Consider the following 17848-nt stretch of genomic DNA (forward strand, 5'->3'; position numbering starts at 1 on the left):
GGCTTGGTGGTGAACACGCATCCACACAACCAACCAGGTGAACACTGGCTCGCCTTGTATCTGGCGGAGCGTAACCGTGGAGAGTTTTTTGACTCATATGGGCACCCCCCGAACAGTGTGTTGTTTCCTAAAAGCATTATGAAATTTTTAAACAAAAATGCCACAGACATGGTGTTTCACAATAGACAATTACAAGACCCCCGCTCCGTCACCTGCAGCTATCACTGCGTGTTTTTCTTACATCATCGTAGCAAGGGTTTATCTTCTGATCGGATTTTAAAATTGTATTCTAACCACTTAGTGCAAAACGACTGGATGGTGATGAATTTTGTAAAAAGTAAATTTAAATTCTTGAGCATGCCTAGCCTTGCTTAAACCGTGTTTCAACAAGCCCAGACATGTGTATCTTGCAATGATTTTCATAGCCATGTTACCCAATAAAGCACCCCAGGTGAGGGGTTTAAAGACAATTGATGTTTGGTGGTTTAAAAAAAAAAAAAAAAAACAATTGAAAAAGTACACAGATTTTTTTTTTATTATAGAAATGTTTTATTTAAAGCAAAACATTACCAGTTTTTTTTTCTAAAAAAAATTAGAATGTGAAAAACGTTACACACTGAGCCATTCGGCTTTTAGCCAATTTTTGTTTTTTAGACGGCAAAAAAGGGTTGACGGTTTCTCGATCCACCCCGGTGTCAGCAGTCGAGGCCTTGAGACGTTCCAAAAGATCTCTGTTGGCCGCATTGCCCATGACGGAAGATGGTACGTTCAGTTCCGCCATGGCATTCATAAACACATCCCATCCTTTAGGTACATGTCTGCTAGGAACAGAGCGAGTCTGGGTGACGGCCCTGACTAAGTCGAGCATGTTAGAACCATTAACCACAGAGCCTTTGTACACAAAAGACCCTTTATCGTTCCATGAAGAGAGATTTTTATCCTGGCCCAGCTTATTTAGCAATACTATTGCATTTTTCTTATAACGCTTATTTACGTTATCCAACACCTCCTGAGCAACAGAGTCTGAGTTCTTTGGTGTTTCTGGGGGTTTGGCAGTCACACTTTGTTCCTGTTCCGGTAGAAACAGACTTTTATTTTTCCTTTATCCGCATCGCTCTGCTTCACGTACATTAGGTACCTTTGAAGCACGGCGCTGTAAAGTTTAGCCTTTTCGTATTCGGCCAAGTCAGTTCTTTGAAGAACAGACTTCATTTCAGCATCCAGTAAGCGAGTTGCGGTTGTTCTGATATTTTCTTTTGCCGGAGGGGGAGCCCTTAATTGCTCCAACTGGTGGCTGGGCACCAGGAACATTTTTTCTACATACTCCATTATCGATTGGTTAAAAGCCCCGTTATCAGAGGGATAGCAAAACTTAACAGAAGTCCGATAAACCCCCCAGATTGCTTCACCAGATGCTTTTTTCTTTTAAGTGAAACCCTTTTATTACACAAAGTTTTTATAAGCTTGCGTTTCTTTTTCAGCACACGCCCTTGATTCTGTGTTAAAGGTACATTTCCTTTTAAGGTATTGAGCGCTATTTCTGAGATGGCCACTACTAGATCGTCAGAGGCCGAACACAGTATAGCCCTCCTTTGCTGTGGGGACGATTTGCTAAGTAATTTTAAAAGGCCCAGGTTTCTCTTCACGCAGCTAGACATGTTTTCAGTCAGCAGCCCCGGCTGTTAAAAAGGGGCCTGCCGATAAGTCATCTCTTTTTATACCCGGCTGTTGTTCTTTTCAAAGTATAAACCGCCGGCTTGTCTGGAGGGAAAAGACCAGTTCTTAGTCTATAAGCTTCTGGTGTGGAAGCATTTAAATCCACCACCAGGTAGCCATAAGGTCTTTTGGTAGCATCCTCAAAAGCTTCTAGAAAGAATTGAGCTTTGCCAGGGTACATTTGCCGAGCGAGCGTAGCAATTTGTAATTTATCCCTGGGGTTTTTGAACAGAACCATGTACTTTGTGTTTAGGTTAATCGTGCGACTCTTTTTTCCCTGACAAAATACTTTTTGAGCTATATACATAATGCTCAGGTTTCTGTGATGCACGTACTTGGTAAAGGCTTTCTCGATTTCATCGCTTTCACAAGCCGAGTTCATCAGATCATCTATGATAATCATATTTACTTTATTAGTAGGAAACAAACTGTCATCGTCAAAAGCATCAGGCAGCCCCTCCACAGAATTGATAAAGGGATATTTACAAAGCAGTTCTTTATACAGAGGTTGCCAACAACTGTAACACCACACGATATTCTCAGGCATAACAGACAGTGTGTGTTTGGCATTATCCAACACGTTTTTTATAAAGTAACTTTTCCCGCAGTTGCTAGGCCCCGCGAGAATTGCAGAAAAGGGGTGTTTCCACCTCGTATCCATTTTTTTTCAAAAGCCATAGGGCAGGGTTTTAAAACCTTCTCCTAGGACCCTCTTGTTGTGAACCACTTTTTGTGTCTTTTTAAGGGTTTTTGTCTCTATTTGCCACTGGTTTTTGTTTCTTACGATAGAGGGCTGCTGCACGTCTATCTTTTTTGAGGTGTTTTCTTGCAGACCCGTGCAATAGTCCAGGACTAGATCTTTCAAACTGTCGAAGTTGATCTTTTCGCAGTTTGCTACGTTTAGGGTAATACCTTTGACTTTCATACAGGCCTTTCCACCCGACAGCTTATACCCATAGGTTTTCGGGCCTGCCGACACAAACTCAGTGATGTGTTGATCTGGCGGGATCTCGCTCGTGAGGTCCCCTAAATAATCCCCCAGAGGGGGATTCCAGTCACCCTCCCTTTTAACAAATATCACCGAGTCAGTGTCGTGGTACAGGCACCGCTCTTGCAAACCGTCTAGGAGGCTGTATAATTCTAAGCGGGCATAAGCGGTGGTGAAACAGGCTATGAAAACATTGGTATTGCCAGAGACAGAGTACTGTTCTTTTGCGTGCTTCCACGACACGCATGCTGTTTCATCATCGATAAACTCCTCTCGGGGCGGTCCTTTTGGGACGAAACCCCTCCTGATTGGTAGAGGGTGGTGGGAGGAGTTCTTAGAGGGGTCACATGACATACCTTGCTTCCGGTCAGGTGGCACCTTGACCCCGGAAGTAATACCCCCATGGGGCGGGACTTCCGGTGACAGGTGGGCGGGACCAAGGGGTCAAGGGGCGGGGCTTGGGGGGGGTCAAGGGGCGGTGTTAGGGTTTGATTGACGGTAGGGCCCTTATACTACTAGTATATTTGTTTCTTTAGTTCCCATAACTTCGCCTGTATGATGTCTCTTCATGAGCTGCTTGTTCTGGGGCTTTTAGGCACTTCCATCTTTAATCAACAGGTCTGTACCAGCTCATCCTCTTTTATGCCGCAGCTGTATGATATTCTTAGCCAATAGTTTAGGACTAATGTTTCAAAAGTCCATTGGGTTGTCTCTCTAAGCATGGAGGAACTTCTGTTTAAGGGCATAAGATGATAGGGGCTATTGAACCCTGAGCTTTGTATTACTTTTACATCTTTCCTGAGGTAGTTCTCTTACAAAATTAAAACTCAGATCAAAACAAGTGATATGATAAGTAGGTAGTCTAATTTAAAAAGGTTAATGTTTTTCCCTATGATCTAAGTGTGTGAAAATTGAAAAAAAAAATTGTAATTAGATCTTAAAAAGCTATAGACTTACTTCGACTGTAATCTGCTTTGGGCTGAACAGGCTAAAATCTGGCCTCTCTGGTATTCACAAACAAGGCAAAAGAAAACCCTCTGCATTTCCTTGCTAGCCATAGTGTAAATGCTGGGATTCAGCACAGAATTAGTGTTTGATTGAAGGAGAGGGGCCAAGGATTTGTAAAGGTAAATTCTATTTTTAAGCAATCTAGCTGATTCAAATGAAACCCTAGAACACAGTGCATGAGCCATGAATAGATGTTATTCTAGGACCTGCTGTTACATGCATCTAAGTCCCAGTTGAGTTGTCAAAGCCCTACTCTGCATCCCCAAGGTGTTAAGATCGAAGCTTGTGTTTCATTGCTAATTATTAATTTGTGTTCTTGCCAAGACCTCCCTTTTGGGGGGATTCCACCCACAGACTATGCAATGAGACACTGGTGATTAGAACCCCATATTCATTACTGCAGGGCTTCCCTTCCGGCAGTGTTTCTGGGATGTGTCTTGCACTGAAAGACCCTTCTTCAGGGTCCCACAAGTTCAGTGCTGGCAAGGTACCCAGGGAAACCAAGATAAGCCAACATGTTCCAATAAGTAGGAAAGCCCTGTACTTTGTATGTGCATCATAAGGCCTCCTTTTAATCATACCTCTCTATGGCTATTGGTAGCAAACTAAAAGTGGAAGCTCCTAGGGCTACAGACATACTGCCTTCCCTAATAAACCAGATCATGTGGAACAGGCTCAAAGTTTTCTTTCCAGACATAAGAATGTTTACTTTGTAAATTATTCCAGTTAACAAATCAAAAATTGCCAATAATAAAGTACGGTTATTATCACACGGTTGTGAAATTTGTTATTTTTCCAAGGGCGATCAATACCATCAAGTCCACCAGAACTATGAGATTACGTATAATCAACAATACAACTTTTTAAAGTCTATGCAATCAGTTGCCTTTTCTCTTAGAATAAATTTTTGTATATAGTATCAGAAAGCCATTTCCTTGAGGGGTGAAAATAGGCACTTCCATCTTTAATCAACAGGTCTGTTCAAATGGCTCATCCTCTTTTATGCAATGGTTGTGTAATACTTTCTTAGCCAATAATCTAGGGTTGATACTTCAAAATACCATTAGCCTCTCTTCTTAGGTAGAGGAGAAACTTCTCTCTGTGTATATTGTGGTGAGGGGGTTGTCAAAAGGGAAGTAGGTTGCACCCTTAGTATTGAATTATACTGTTGTTAGGTTACAGTTTGTCAACAAGAAAAGGCATATGGATGGCCCGTTCCCCTTGTGTTTGTGCATGTGTGTTTAGGCATATAGGCAGTAGGTCATGTGGGCCATCGCAAAGTAGCCCCTGCACCCTTCTTAAATTGTGCCCTCTCTCACTTTGGTTGTGCCTTTTAATTTCACCCAGGCACTCTGTGATAGGGCTCTAGATGTCATAACACCTCTATTTTCAGTAATTTCTCACTATTTAATGCTGTAAAACATCTAGGGTTACAACTTGTATACAACTAAAATGTAAAGTGTTATCTGAAAACAGAAAAATACTTCTTTAGGGCCCTTTGAATGTAATGATAAACAAAAACAAAAAAAATGTAATTGTTGCTTTGCTTGTGCTGCTACAAAATATCTCCATGCCTGTAGCCCCTCAAAATGTTTTTGTCAATCTTATTTTATTTACTGTTTCTGATAGTCCATTGTATGGGGGGAAATAATACCTCATAAAGTTTCTGTATAACAAATGCTTGCCCATGCTAAAGCATGATAGCCAACAAAGAATGGCTACCTACAAAACTATTTCACTAAAAAAGATGTCTGTTATCACTATTCCTTTGAAATCCAGAACAGCTCTCTTATCCCCCTGGTCTGTAGTACATGGTGAACTTTTAAAAGTTTATTTGATAAGATTAAAAACTGTATGTTTAGCAAAAGAACATGATAGTTTTATATTGAGGGGGGGGAAAGTCAGGAAAGGAGGAGGAAGTGGGCTTGGAGCTGTTTCTTCAGATTACCATGTCAGAGGCTATAGCCTTATCTGTGAACTTCATGCAGTGACAAAGCTATGGCTTTTGTCTTTAAATTTTTTATTTTTTTTATCGTAAAACCCATCTGTTGTGGGTTTTGTACTGTATCCTAAATTTTAAAGCTTTCTTTACAGCTTACAAGTAGAACAGGTTTTGTTTGTTTCTTTTTCTTGCACTTTTAAAATTCTTTCTGTTCTTTTCCTTTTCTACAATTTTAAAACTTTCTTGCGGTCTGCCTTTCTCTCTCAAATCTGCTTTATTTTGTAAATTATTTTAAAAGGACTTATTCTCTGTCTACTGAACTTTATTTAAAATGTGTAAAAACCTGTTTTCTTCTGAAAATCTTCTAACCGTAACACATGAAAAAACACACAAATAGTTCTAATGCACCCAATAAAGAAAAATATTTAAAAATTTCAAAATTGCTACTGGGACAAAAGTGTACATGTCCAAAAATGTGACTGGATGGCAGGACATAAATGAAAAAAGGGTCATGGAAACTTGTGAAAATTTATATGATGAATAAAGGTACAGCAGTTAAACTACTTACCAGCACTTTTGTCTTGATGGGTTGTAATGGAGTTGCAAGGTGAAGAATTCTGTCATGGGGGGGGGAGACAAAATGGAAGGAAAAGCTCCCACAACAGGATGATTGTCATATTGTGAAGAGTTAGTCAACAGTTCTTGCTACAACAGTACTTGATGGTATTACATTAAGACAATAAAATAGTCTGCTCCAGAATATCGTGTTGTGATACAGGTTCAAAAGGGAATGCCTATTATGTAAAACCTCAGGGTGACATAGCTTGCCTCACGACTATAGTTGAAAAAGAGAGGGAGCAAAATTATTATTGTCAGTAGTTCTGTCTCATGTCATCTAGATACTGGCTCATATAACAACAGTTTGCCTGTAGTAATGCCACACTAGGCAGCACTTAAAATATTTTATTTATTTATTTATTTTATTTAGCACGATAAATGTTCATGACACTTTTACAGACAATATAGCTCCTGCCCCAAGGAGCTTACATTTTGGCCTGGTCTACACTATGAGTTTAATTCGAATTTAGCAGCGTTAAATCGAATTAACCCTGCACCCGTCCACACAACGAAGCCATTTCTTTCGAAAAAAAGGGCTCTTAAAATCGATTTCTGTACTCCTCCCCGACGAGCGGAGTAGCACCGAAATCGATATTGTCATTTCGAATTAGGGTTAGTGTGGCCGCAATTTGATGGTATTGGCCTCCGGGAGCTATCCCACAGTGCACCATTGTGACCGCTCTGGACAGCAATCTGAACTCGGATGCACTGTCCAGGTAGACAGGAAAAGCCCCGCGAACATTTGAATTTCATTTCCTTTTTGCCCAGCACAGGAGAGCACAGGTGACCACAGAGAGCTCATTAGCACAGGTAACCATGCAGGCCGATAATCGAAAAAGAGCACCAGCATGGACCGTACGGGAGGTACTGGATCCGATCGCTATATGGGGAGAGGATTCAGTGCTAGCAGAACTTTGTTCGAAAAGACGAAATGCCAAAACTTTTGAAAAAATCTCCAAGGGCATGATGCAGAGAGGCCACAATAGGGACTCAGAGCAGTGCTGCGTGAAAGTCAAGGAGCTCAGACAAGCCTATCAGAAAACAAAGGAGGCAAACGGTCGCTCCGGGTCAGAGCTGCAGACATGCTGCTTCTACGCTGAGCTGCATGCAGTTCTAGGGAGGGCCGCCACCACTACCCCACCTCTGACCATGGATGCCGAGGCGGGGGTAATGTCATCAGCCACACCTGAGGATTCTGCGGACGAGGAAGAGGAGGAGGAGGAGGAGGACAAGCTTGCGGAGAGCACACAGCACTCCGTTCTCCCCAACAGTCAGGATCTTTTTCTCAGCCTGACTGAAGTACCCTCCCAAGCCAGTACCCAAGACCATGACCCCATGGAAGGGACCTCAGGTGAGTTTACCTTTTAAAATATAAAACATGGTTTAAAAGCAAGCGTTTTTTAATGATTAATTTGCCCTGAGGACTTGGGATGCATTCGCGGCCAGTACAGCTACTGGAAAAGTCTGTTAACGTGTCTGGGGTTGGAGCGGAAATCCTCCAGGGACATCTCCATGAAGCTCTCCTGGAGGTACTCCAAAAGCCTTTGCAGAAGGTTTCTGGGCAGTGCAGCCTTATTCCGTCCTCCATGGTAGGACACTTGACCACGCCATGCTAGTAGCAAGTAATCTGGTATCATTGCATGACAAAGCCTGGCAGCGTATGGTCCCGGTGTTTGCTGGCATTCAAGCAACATCCGTTCTTTATCTCGCTATGTAATCCTCAGGAGAGTGATATCGCTCATGGCAACCTGGTTGAAATACGGAAATTTAATTAAGGGAACAGAGGTGGCCGTTCCTACTGGGCTGTTTGCCTGTGGCTGAAAAGAAATCCTTCCCTGTAGTAAGCCAAGTGCGGGCGATTGGCGCTGAGCTTTTCACGTGTGGCTAGCAGGGATCTTCCCTGATACCAGCCACGTGGTTGGGGGAGGGATAAAGCGATCATCCCAGAGAATTGGATGGGGGGGGGTTAGTTTGTTTTCTGCTGCTGAAGGTTAACAGGAAAACCGCAGCACTCAACGAGCTTTGCTTGGTATGTGGGAAAGGAGGGCGCAGAAGCTGAAAGACAATGGCTTACCATGGCCGCATGCAAGCCGAATTCTGTTGCCCGGACCTGCGTCTGTGATCTCTAGCAGCAAAGCCACAGGCACTCAATATTAAGAGGCAAAATGCAACCTTGCACAGAAATCACATGTGCTATGTAATGTGAATAGTGTTGTTCACCGTGAAAGAGTATAAGCATTGTTCTGTAAAATGTATCTTTTAAAAAAATTCTCTCCTTTTTTCCCTCCCTCCAGCAGCTGCAAATTTTTCAAGCCTCCCTCCTCCGTCCCGAAGGCTATCTCAGATAAGGTGTCGGAAAAAGAGGACGCGAGACCAGATGTTCATGGAAATCATGGAATCCACCCGCAATGAAAGAGCTCATCTGAATGAGTGGAAGGACACGGTTTCAAAGTATAGGAAAGATGCCAGTGAACGTGAGGACAGGAGGGACCAACGTGAGGACATGAGGGACCAACATGAGGACAGAAGGGACCAACATGAGGAGAGGAGAGACGCTCGAGATGAGAGGTGGCGGCAGGAAGATCAGAGGAGGCAGGATGCAACGCTGCGTCTGCTGCGTGAGCAAACAGACATTCTCTGGCGTCTGGTGGAGCTTCAGGAACGGCAGCAGGATCACAGACTGCCGCTGCAACCCCTGTATAACCACCCTCTCCCCTCACCATGTTCCATAGCTTCCTCACCCAGACGTGTAAGAACGCGGGGGGAGAGGCTCCGTGCACCCTCCCATTCCACCCCAGTGGATAGCCCAAGCAAAGGGCTGTCATTATTTTAACCTTTTTTTAGTGGCCTTTTCCTTCCCTCCGATCCTCCTCCCAAACCCCACCCAGGCTACCTTCTCAGTTCTCTCCCTCTTTTTATAATCAATTAATAAAGAATACATGATTTTTAAACGATAGTGACTTTATTGCTTTTGAAAGCAAGCTGTGATTGAAGGGGGAGGGTGGGTTGCCTACAGAGAATGAGTCAATAAAGGGGGCGGATTTTCATCAAGGAGAAACAAACAGAACTTTCACACGGTAGCCTGGCCAGTCATGAAACTGGTTTTCAAAGCCTCTCTGATGCGCCGCGCTTCCTGGTGTGGTCTTCTAATCGCCCTGGTGTCTGGCTGCGCGTAATCAGCAGCCAGACGATTTGCCTCAGCATCCCCAACTGTTATTTTCTGGTCCAGGAAGTAAGTCCCTTGCTGCAGCCTTTTAAACAGAGTAGTGTTCCTGAAGACGCGAGCGTCATGAACCCTTCCCGGCCAGCCCACGTTGATGTTGGTGAAACGTCCCCTGTGATCCACCAGTGCTTGCAGCATCATTGAAAAGTAACCCTTGTGGTTTATGTACTGGGTACCCTGGTGCTCCGGTGCCAAGATAGGGATATGGGTTCCATCTATCGCCCCACCACAATTAGGGAATCCCATTGCAGCAAAGCCATCCACTATGGCCTGCACATTTCCCAGAGTCACTACCTTTCGTAGCAGCAGCTCAATGATTGCTCTGGCTACTTGGATCACAGCAGCCCCCACAGTAGATTTGCCCACTCCAAATTGATTCCCGACTGACCGGTAGCTGTCTGGCGTTGCAAGCTTCCACAGGGCTATCGCCACTCGCTTCTCAACTGTGAGGGCTGCTCTCATCCTGGTATTCTGGCACTTCAGGGCAGGGGAAAGCAAGTCACAAAGTTCCATGAAAGTGCCCTTACGCATGCGAAAGTTTCGCAGCCACTGGGAATCATCCCACACCTGCAACACTATGCGGTCCCACCAGTCTGTGCTTGTTTCCCGGGCCCAGAATCAGCGTTCCACAGATAGAACCTGCCCCATCAACAACATGATCTCCAAAGCGCCGGGACCTGCGGTTTGAGAGAAGTCTGTGTCCGTGTCCATGTCCTCATCACTCTCGTTGCCGCGCTGCCGTCGCCGCCTCCTCCTTGCCTCGTTTTTCTGGCCCTGCTTCAGCATAAACTGCACGATAATGCGCGAGATGTTTACAATGTTCATGACTGCTGTCTTGAGTTGAGCGGGCGCCATGCTTGCCGTGGTATGGCGTCTGCTGTGTTCACCCAGGAAAAAAGGCGCGAAACGGTTGTCTGCCGTTGCTTTCATGGAGGGAGGGGTGAGGCTGTACCTAGAACCACCTGCGACAATATTTTTTGCCCCATCAGGCACTGGGATCTCAACCCAGAATTCCAATGGGCGGGGGAGACTGCGGGAACTATGGGATAGCTATGGGATAACTACCCACAGTGCAACGCTCCGGAAATCGACGCTAGCCCCAGTACATGGATGCACACCACCAAATTAATGTGCTTAGTGTGGCCGCATACATTGGACTTTATATAATCTGTTTCCAAAATTCGAATTCTGTAAATTCGGATTAATCCCGTAGTGTAGACATACCCTTTAATTCAGACAACATACTGCTTCGGATTTTCTCTTTCAGAGTCCAGCCAGCATTGCTAGAACTAAGGGTCACATTTTCAATCTATTGTATTTCTGCTATTTCTCAGTGCTGAAACCTGGCTTACAAATTCTCAGCTCTGGAGCAATGTTACAAAATTTCAGATAAATTGTGTTAGCTGTTTTAGGCACAATACTGTGAAAAAAGTTGTTTGACTTTCATTTTATTTAAATAAAAACAGTTCAGAAAGCATGAATTTTACTCTAACATTAATAGGAGACACAACTGTCAGGCCAAATTCTGCTCATATTTATACTTATCTAACCAGCTTTGAAACAAGTGGTGGTTTCCTGGGTACAAATGGGAGCAAAATTGAGCCTTTTTAAGGATACATAGACCTCTTCAAGCCATATTCTATCCTGAATCCCTGTGCAATCCCAAGTCATTAGGAATAAGTCAGTCTGGACAGAATCGGGCCCTTTGTTCTTAATTTGAACAGTTGTTTTCTAAAGCAGTGCTATCATGTATCATCCCAAAAATTCTTTATGTAATCTTCTTACCATGCAAAATGCAATGTAGTATGCTGTTTAATTATTATAGAATAGTTAATAGATCACAGCACAAATTAAATAAAGTCATACTAAGGTGGTCTGGTCAAATCTGTAAGGAGACGGATTGTGTGTGTATGTGATGAAAGAAATAATGCAATTTCTATCAGAATGCTGCTGTGATAATGGGTGCAGTATAAAATCCAGAATAGAACAGAACTAAAATATAAGAAACTAAACATATACAAATTACAGAAGAATTCTATTATAAGAATGGATTTTGGCAATATCTGTTTTGATTTTTATATGCAAATGGTCACCACATCTAGATCAGCAAGGCACTTAATTTCTCAAATCAGACATATAAAAGAACAATCTCCATCTGGCAAAGATAGATCAAACTCTTCTTGGAATTTTAATCCTAAAGCAGGTTGGTCAGGTTATAATTGGCTCTAAATAGCACTCTTGAAACCAATAACATTCTTTATCTAAAGCCAAATAGCACTCTGAAAAGTGTGAAATTCCTTCCTACATTTAAAAAGGTCAAAGATATTACTTCCAATTTGATCCTTGTAACTAAATGCCCATGGGTATGGGTATTATTGTGTGGTGAATACATCAGAGACACTATCAAATGGTTTTGAAAAGTAATTTGTGGCCCATATAACTAAATTATTATTACCATCAGCGATCACTACAACTGAATTTCACTGAATATAGAAGATTTATTAAATACATCCAGGGGAGGAACAAAAGACTGATCAGGCAATTTTTGTACAAATAAAGGAAGACAGTACAAAGGTTATTATATGAATTGAGAGCAAGGAAAATACATGTAAATAGCTAGAGAAAAGTGAATGTTTTAAGAGTTAAGATATAATTTATTTCTTTATTCATTTTATTGAGCAAAACAGTAGATCAGACCTTGAGGACCTAATTTTTAAGAAGTGATCAAGACATAAATTAATTGCAAATACCGCAAAAAAATTGCACTAGGTTCCGGCTCAAAACAGTTAAAATAAAGACATTCAGATTGTGAACAATATGGAAGATACTTATGGATCCAGGCCTGTAACAAAAATAATTTACAGTAACCACAAGTGAAATATATATCTTTAGGTGGATGGTTTTAAAAGGTTAGATTGTTTTCCATGGGTCTGTTTTGGGGATAAGGGTTTATACTATTGTATAAATTTTGAAATACCAAAAAGAGAGAACCCTCATAAGGAAAATTTGGAAACTACCTTCAAAGTCATTGAATACATCCCCTGTAAGGGCAGGATAAAGTCCCTAGACAGAGCATTTCTAAGATATTGTTGAACTATTACCACATTTGATCTTAGAGATGCAATATATGCTTATGGCAAATTATAAATTGTTTTAGGAATAGCATTAAAATTAAATTCAATACAAACAGATGTTTTTAAATAAAACCAAACCCTGCTAGCCTTATTCATGTGAGTATATAGGTCCCATTGACTTGAAAAATTAAAGACTTAAGAAAAATATATAATGCAAAGTAATTAGAGATGGCAAACTGAAAAATGTCAAAACCAAAAGTAGTTTTACATATGTGCTTATTTGGCAACTGTAAAGTGAAACTGTCTGCATTCTTGAAAAAATTATAAGAGGACTTTTAGGGAGACAGGATGTAATCACTTGTATTAGGATTCAGCCAGGATACGAGTGTTTATATGCCTCCTCTTGAAAACCCCATGATCTTTTTTTGTTATTTGTTTATATTTTATTGATTTTTTTTCTTCCAAAAATAAGAGAAGAACAGACAAAAGAACAAAAAAGTGAAGGAATGGAAGTGAGAAAAAGGACAAAAAGTGGTAGGGATAGGAAAGGAGAGTGACATCTCAGTTTCCAGCTAGTAGAAATTATCAAAGGTTTCTAAAAAGTTAGATCAAATCTTATCAAATGTATCTGAGGTCCCTCTTCTCTGAAACATTAGCTGCTTTTTAGCTCCTAGGTCAGCCAGGTTGTTGTGCCAAGCTTCTATCCCTGGAGGCAATCTGCTCTTCCACCTAAGCAATGCAAGTCATTTGGCTGCAAGCACTGCTCTACAGAACCAAGCTTTCCGTGAGTTGGAAAGTTTTTAAGACAATGGGATATATCCCAAAACACAGTTCTGAGAAGTAATTTTTCAGGAGGGATCAATTATCATATTATTCCTCTTCCCTTCTTCTAACCAAAAGGATTGTATCCTGGGATTGTCTCAAAATACGGAGACCCACATCTCCAGCAGCAGTATATTTTGGCAAGGTTCATGTACTGTAGGCTATGTGAAAGAACTACAGGATTTTTAGAAACCACAGCTAGTTGGGAACTCAGTTTTATGTCTCATCCAAAAGATTTATGTAGAAAAATGAATAGTTTAAGCAAGGAATGAAACTATGGTAGAGAACAAGTACAACGGAGATATTGTGACTTGACAAACTGATGAGAGAAGACAGGTGGAAAAACATCTGTGCATAGAAGGAGAGTGCTGGTAAACTACGAAACAATTTTATTATAAACAAACAAATAAATAAAAAGAACTGTTGGCTCCAGTCATGTGTTGTTTTTCTTTGTACTGACAGTTCCTTTTGAATAACATCTGGAAAAAAGCTGTCTAGAAAGGGGGAAAGAAAGCAATGCATTTCCAAAAATACTCATATGTTGTTGGTTTTTGTTTCTTATTCAAGGCTGGGTTAACAACTTACTTTCATCCTGGAATAAATCTGAAGAAAATCCATTACTACAGCATCAAACTCTATGAAAAATTGGAGGAGGAAACTGGGCAGGTGAAAGTCTTAATTTTAAAAATATTAATTCAGATCAATATTAGTCATGCTAAAAAAATTACGGGAAGATTTAGAATGGATACGTTGTGTGTCTGTGTCTGTGTGCGCATGCATATAAAGAGAGCTCTCATACCACAAGGGCTCACTTTATCTGAATGTAGTTTGCCATCTCTATGTCTATCCTACACTCATTTTCTAGCATTTAACTCCAGAATACTGTAGATGCTCCCCCACAATCCTTCTGACTCTTAAATAGAAAACAGATTTCAAAATTTAAACACTTATTATAAGTCAGAAACCAAGCAGGCAAAGAGACTGCAGTATCATCTTTCTATTTGAGTTAAAACAGCATTCAGGAATGAGCAATCTGACAATTAGGCATTCCTGGTTTTAATTTAAATGGTTTGATTCTGTCTGTAATCGAGAAGATTGCTGTAGTTCATCGTATCCATTTCAGAGCTGTGCTTCTCTTTGGTGACTAAATCACTTTCTCCAGCCAACATTTTCCCTCCTTCGTGTTTGACACTGCAACAAAAACAGTGATTCTCACTTTGCTAATCTGCCAAATTGATAATTCTCACAAAAAACCCTGTGCCTTACCCTACTATTCAGCAAGATTAAAAATATTAGCAGAATGTCATAGTGAATTCTGCTATTACTAGATCTCATGCATTACATGCACTCATATACTGCGAGTATTAAAGCACAAATAGTTTAAACTAGGGCTATCACACTTAACTCACGTGATTAACTAACAAAAATTAATCATGATTAAAAAAATTAATCATGATTAATCACAGTTTTAATCCACTATTAATAATAGAATACCAATCGAAATTTATTAAATATTTTTGGATTTTTTTCTACATTTTCCAATATATTGATTTCAATTACAACACTGAATGCAAAGTGTATAGTTATCACTTTATATTATTATTTTTATTACAAATATTTGCACTGTAAAAATGATAAGAGAAATAGTATTTTTCAGTTCACCTCATACAAATACTGCAGTGCAATCACTTTATGACAGTGAAACTTACAAATGTCGAATTTTTTTTGTTCTATAACTGCATTCAAAAATAAAACAATGTAAAACTTTAGAGTCTATGAGTCCACTCAGTTCTACTTCTTGTTTAGCCAATCGCTCAGACAGACAAGTTTGTTTACATTTACAGGTTTCAGAGAAGCAGCCGTGTTAGTCTGTATCCACAAAAAGAACAGGAGTACTTGTGGCACCTTAGAGACTAACAAATTTATTTGATCATAAGCTTTCATGGGCTACAGCCCACTTCATCAGATGCATAGAATGGAACATATAGTAAGAAGATATATATACATACAGAGAACATGAAAAAGTGGAAGTAGCCATACCAACTATAAGAGGCTGGGGGAAGGCATAGCTCAGTGGTTTGAGCATTGGTCTTCTAAACCCAGGGTTATGAGTTCAATTCTTGAGGGGGCCACTTAGGGATCTGTGGCAAAATCAGTACTTGGCCCTGCTAGTGAAGGCAGGGGGCTAGACTTGTATGAGTCCCTTCCAGTTCTAGGAGATAGGATATCTCCAATAATTTTAATTTTTTTTATTTTTAAAGGCTAATTAATTAAGATGAGCTATTATCAGCAGGTGAAAAAAAACTTTTGTAGTGATAATCAAGATGGCCCATTTTAGACAGTTGACAAGAAGGTGTGAGGCTACTTAACATGGGGAAATAGATTCATTCTGTGTAATTACCCAGCCACTCCCAGTCTCTATTCAAACCCAAGTTAATGGTATCTAGTTAATGGTATCTTCTTGTCAACTGTCTAAAATGCTGGGCCCTGATTGCACTTGCTACAGCTGTGGCTGTTTTCCCAATCAGCCCAACTTTTCCGATGCCACAGCCCTCTCCCAGGGCTGTTTTAAGCCCTTCAGGGCAGGAGCGGGGTAACCACCCCGCTACACAATGTCACCTGAAAGTGAGGACAGGCATTCACATGACACTTTTGTAGCCGGTGTTGCAAGGTATTTACGTGCCAGATATGCTAAACATTCGTATACCCCTTCATGCTTCGACCACCATTCCAGAGGACGTCCTTCCTGCTGATGACACTCATTAAAAAAAATAATGAGTTAATTAAATTTGTGACTGAACTCCTCAGGGGATAATTGTATGTCTTCTGCTCTGTTTTACCCACATTCTGCCATATAGCTCATGTTATAGCAGTCTCGGATGATGACACAGCACATGTTCTTCATTTTAAGAACACTTTCACTGCAGATTTGACAAAACACAAAGAAGGTACCAATGTGAGATTTCTAAAGATAGCTACAGCACTTGACCCAAGGTTTAAGAATCTGAAGTGCCGTCCAAAATATGAGAGGGACGAGGTGTGGCGCATGCTTTCAGAAGTCTTAAAAGAGCAACACTCCGATGTGGAAACTAAAGAACCCGAACAACCAAAAAAGAAAATCAACCTTCTGCTGGTGGCATCTGACTCAGATGATGAAAATGAACATGTGTCAGTCCGCACTGCTTTGGGTCGTTATCGAGCAGAACCTGTCATCATCATGGACACGTCCTCTGGAATGGTGGTTGAAGCATGAAGGGGTATACGAATGTTTAGCATATCTGGCACATAAATACCTTGCAACACCGGCTACAAAAGTGCCATGCGAATGCCTGTTCTTGCTTTCTGATGAAGTAAACAAGAAGCGGGCAGCATTATCTCCTGCAAATGTAAACAAACTTGTTTGTCCAAGTGATTGGCTGGACAAGAAGTAGGACAGAGTGGACTTGTAGACTCTAAAGTTTTACATTGTTTTATTTTTGAGTGCAGTTATTTTTTTATACATAATTCTACATTTGTAAGTTCAACTTTCATGATAAAGAGATTGCACTACAGTACTTGTATTAGGTGAATTGAAAAACACTATTTCTTTTCTTTTTTACAGTGCAAATATTTGTAATAAAAAATAAATATAAAGTGAGCACGGTACACTTTGTATTCTGTGTTGCAATTGAAATCAATATATTTGAAAATGTAGAAAACATCCAAAATATTTAAATACACGGTATTCTATTATTGTTTAACAATGCAATTCATTTTTTTAATCATTTGGCAGCCCTAGTTGAAACTACACTTGACAAAATAAATGAACAAAAGCATGTTCTGTTGTGCAATAGACTTCCTTTTTATTTCTGTTTCTTTGATTATTCTCTAATTTTGCAAAAATTGGTAAATGACAGTGAGTCCTTTACATTTACGAGGCTCTATCATGCACCCATAACCTGTGCAAAGTGAGGATCTTTCACACATGAATCACACCTCTCATGCACAGAATGAAGGGTCAATCCCCTCTGCAACAACGCCCACCAACCTTGCCCTGTATTCTGTGGAAGGCACTCCATTGATACAGGAATCAGCCAGGGCCGGCTTTAGCAAGTGCGGGGCCTGATTCCTGGGGCTTGTACTCACCGGGCGGTGCTCCCAGTCTTTGGCAGCACTTCGGATTGCCGGCTGGGGGAGGGGGGTTGCGGGACTTGCCGCGCTCTGGCCGGGGTCGCGGGGCTGCCGCGCTCCAGCCAGGAGAGCAGGGCTGCAGGGCTTGCAGCGCTCTGGCCAGGGTCATGGGGCTGCGGCGCTCTGGCTGGGGTTGCAGGGCTGTCGTGCTCCGGCCAGGGTCGCGGGGCCATGGCAGCCGGAGCTCCAGCTGGGAGAGCGGGGTCGCGGGGCCACCGCGCTCCGGCCAGCGCTCTGGCCAGGGGAACTGGGCCGCCGAAGACCCCGAAGTGGACCGCCGCCGGGGT

At 41.5% G+C, this 17848-nt stretch overlaps 1 protein-coding gene across 1 annotated transcript in view; it reads left to right on the forward strand.

Annotated features, from left to right (window-relative positions):
* The window catches only part of DMGDH (dimethylglycine dehydrogenase), a 90557-nt gene that overhangs the window by 17341 nt on the left and 55368 nt on the right, over nucleotides 1-17848 (forward strand). Inside the window, exon 3 of the mRNA XM_024217331.3 lies at nucleotides 13959-14057. Within this exon, the coding sequence (XP_024073099.2) occupies nucleotides 13959-14057 (99 nt within the window). The remainder of the gene's footprint in view (nucleotides 1-13958; nucleotides 14058-17848) is intronic.

The sequence above is a fragment of the Terrapene carolina genome, unplaced genomic scaffold, assembly GCF_002925995.2.
Source record: "Terrapene carolina triunguis isolate 2854851 unplaced genomic scaffold, T_m_triunguis-2.0 Scaffold69, whole genome shotgun sequence".
In the NCBI taxonomy this organism is placed as follows: domain Eukaryota; kingdom Metazoa; phylum Chordata; order Testudines; family Emydidae; genus Terrapene; species Terrapene triunguis.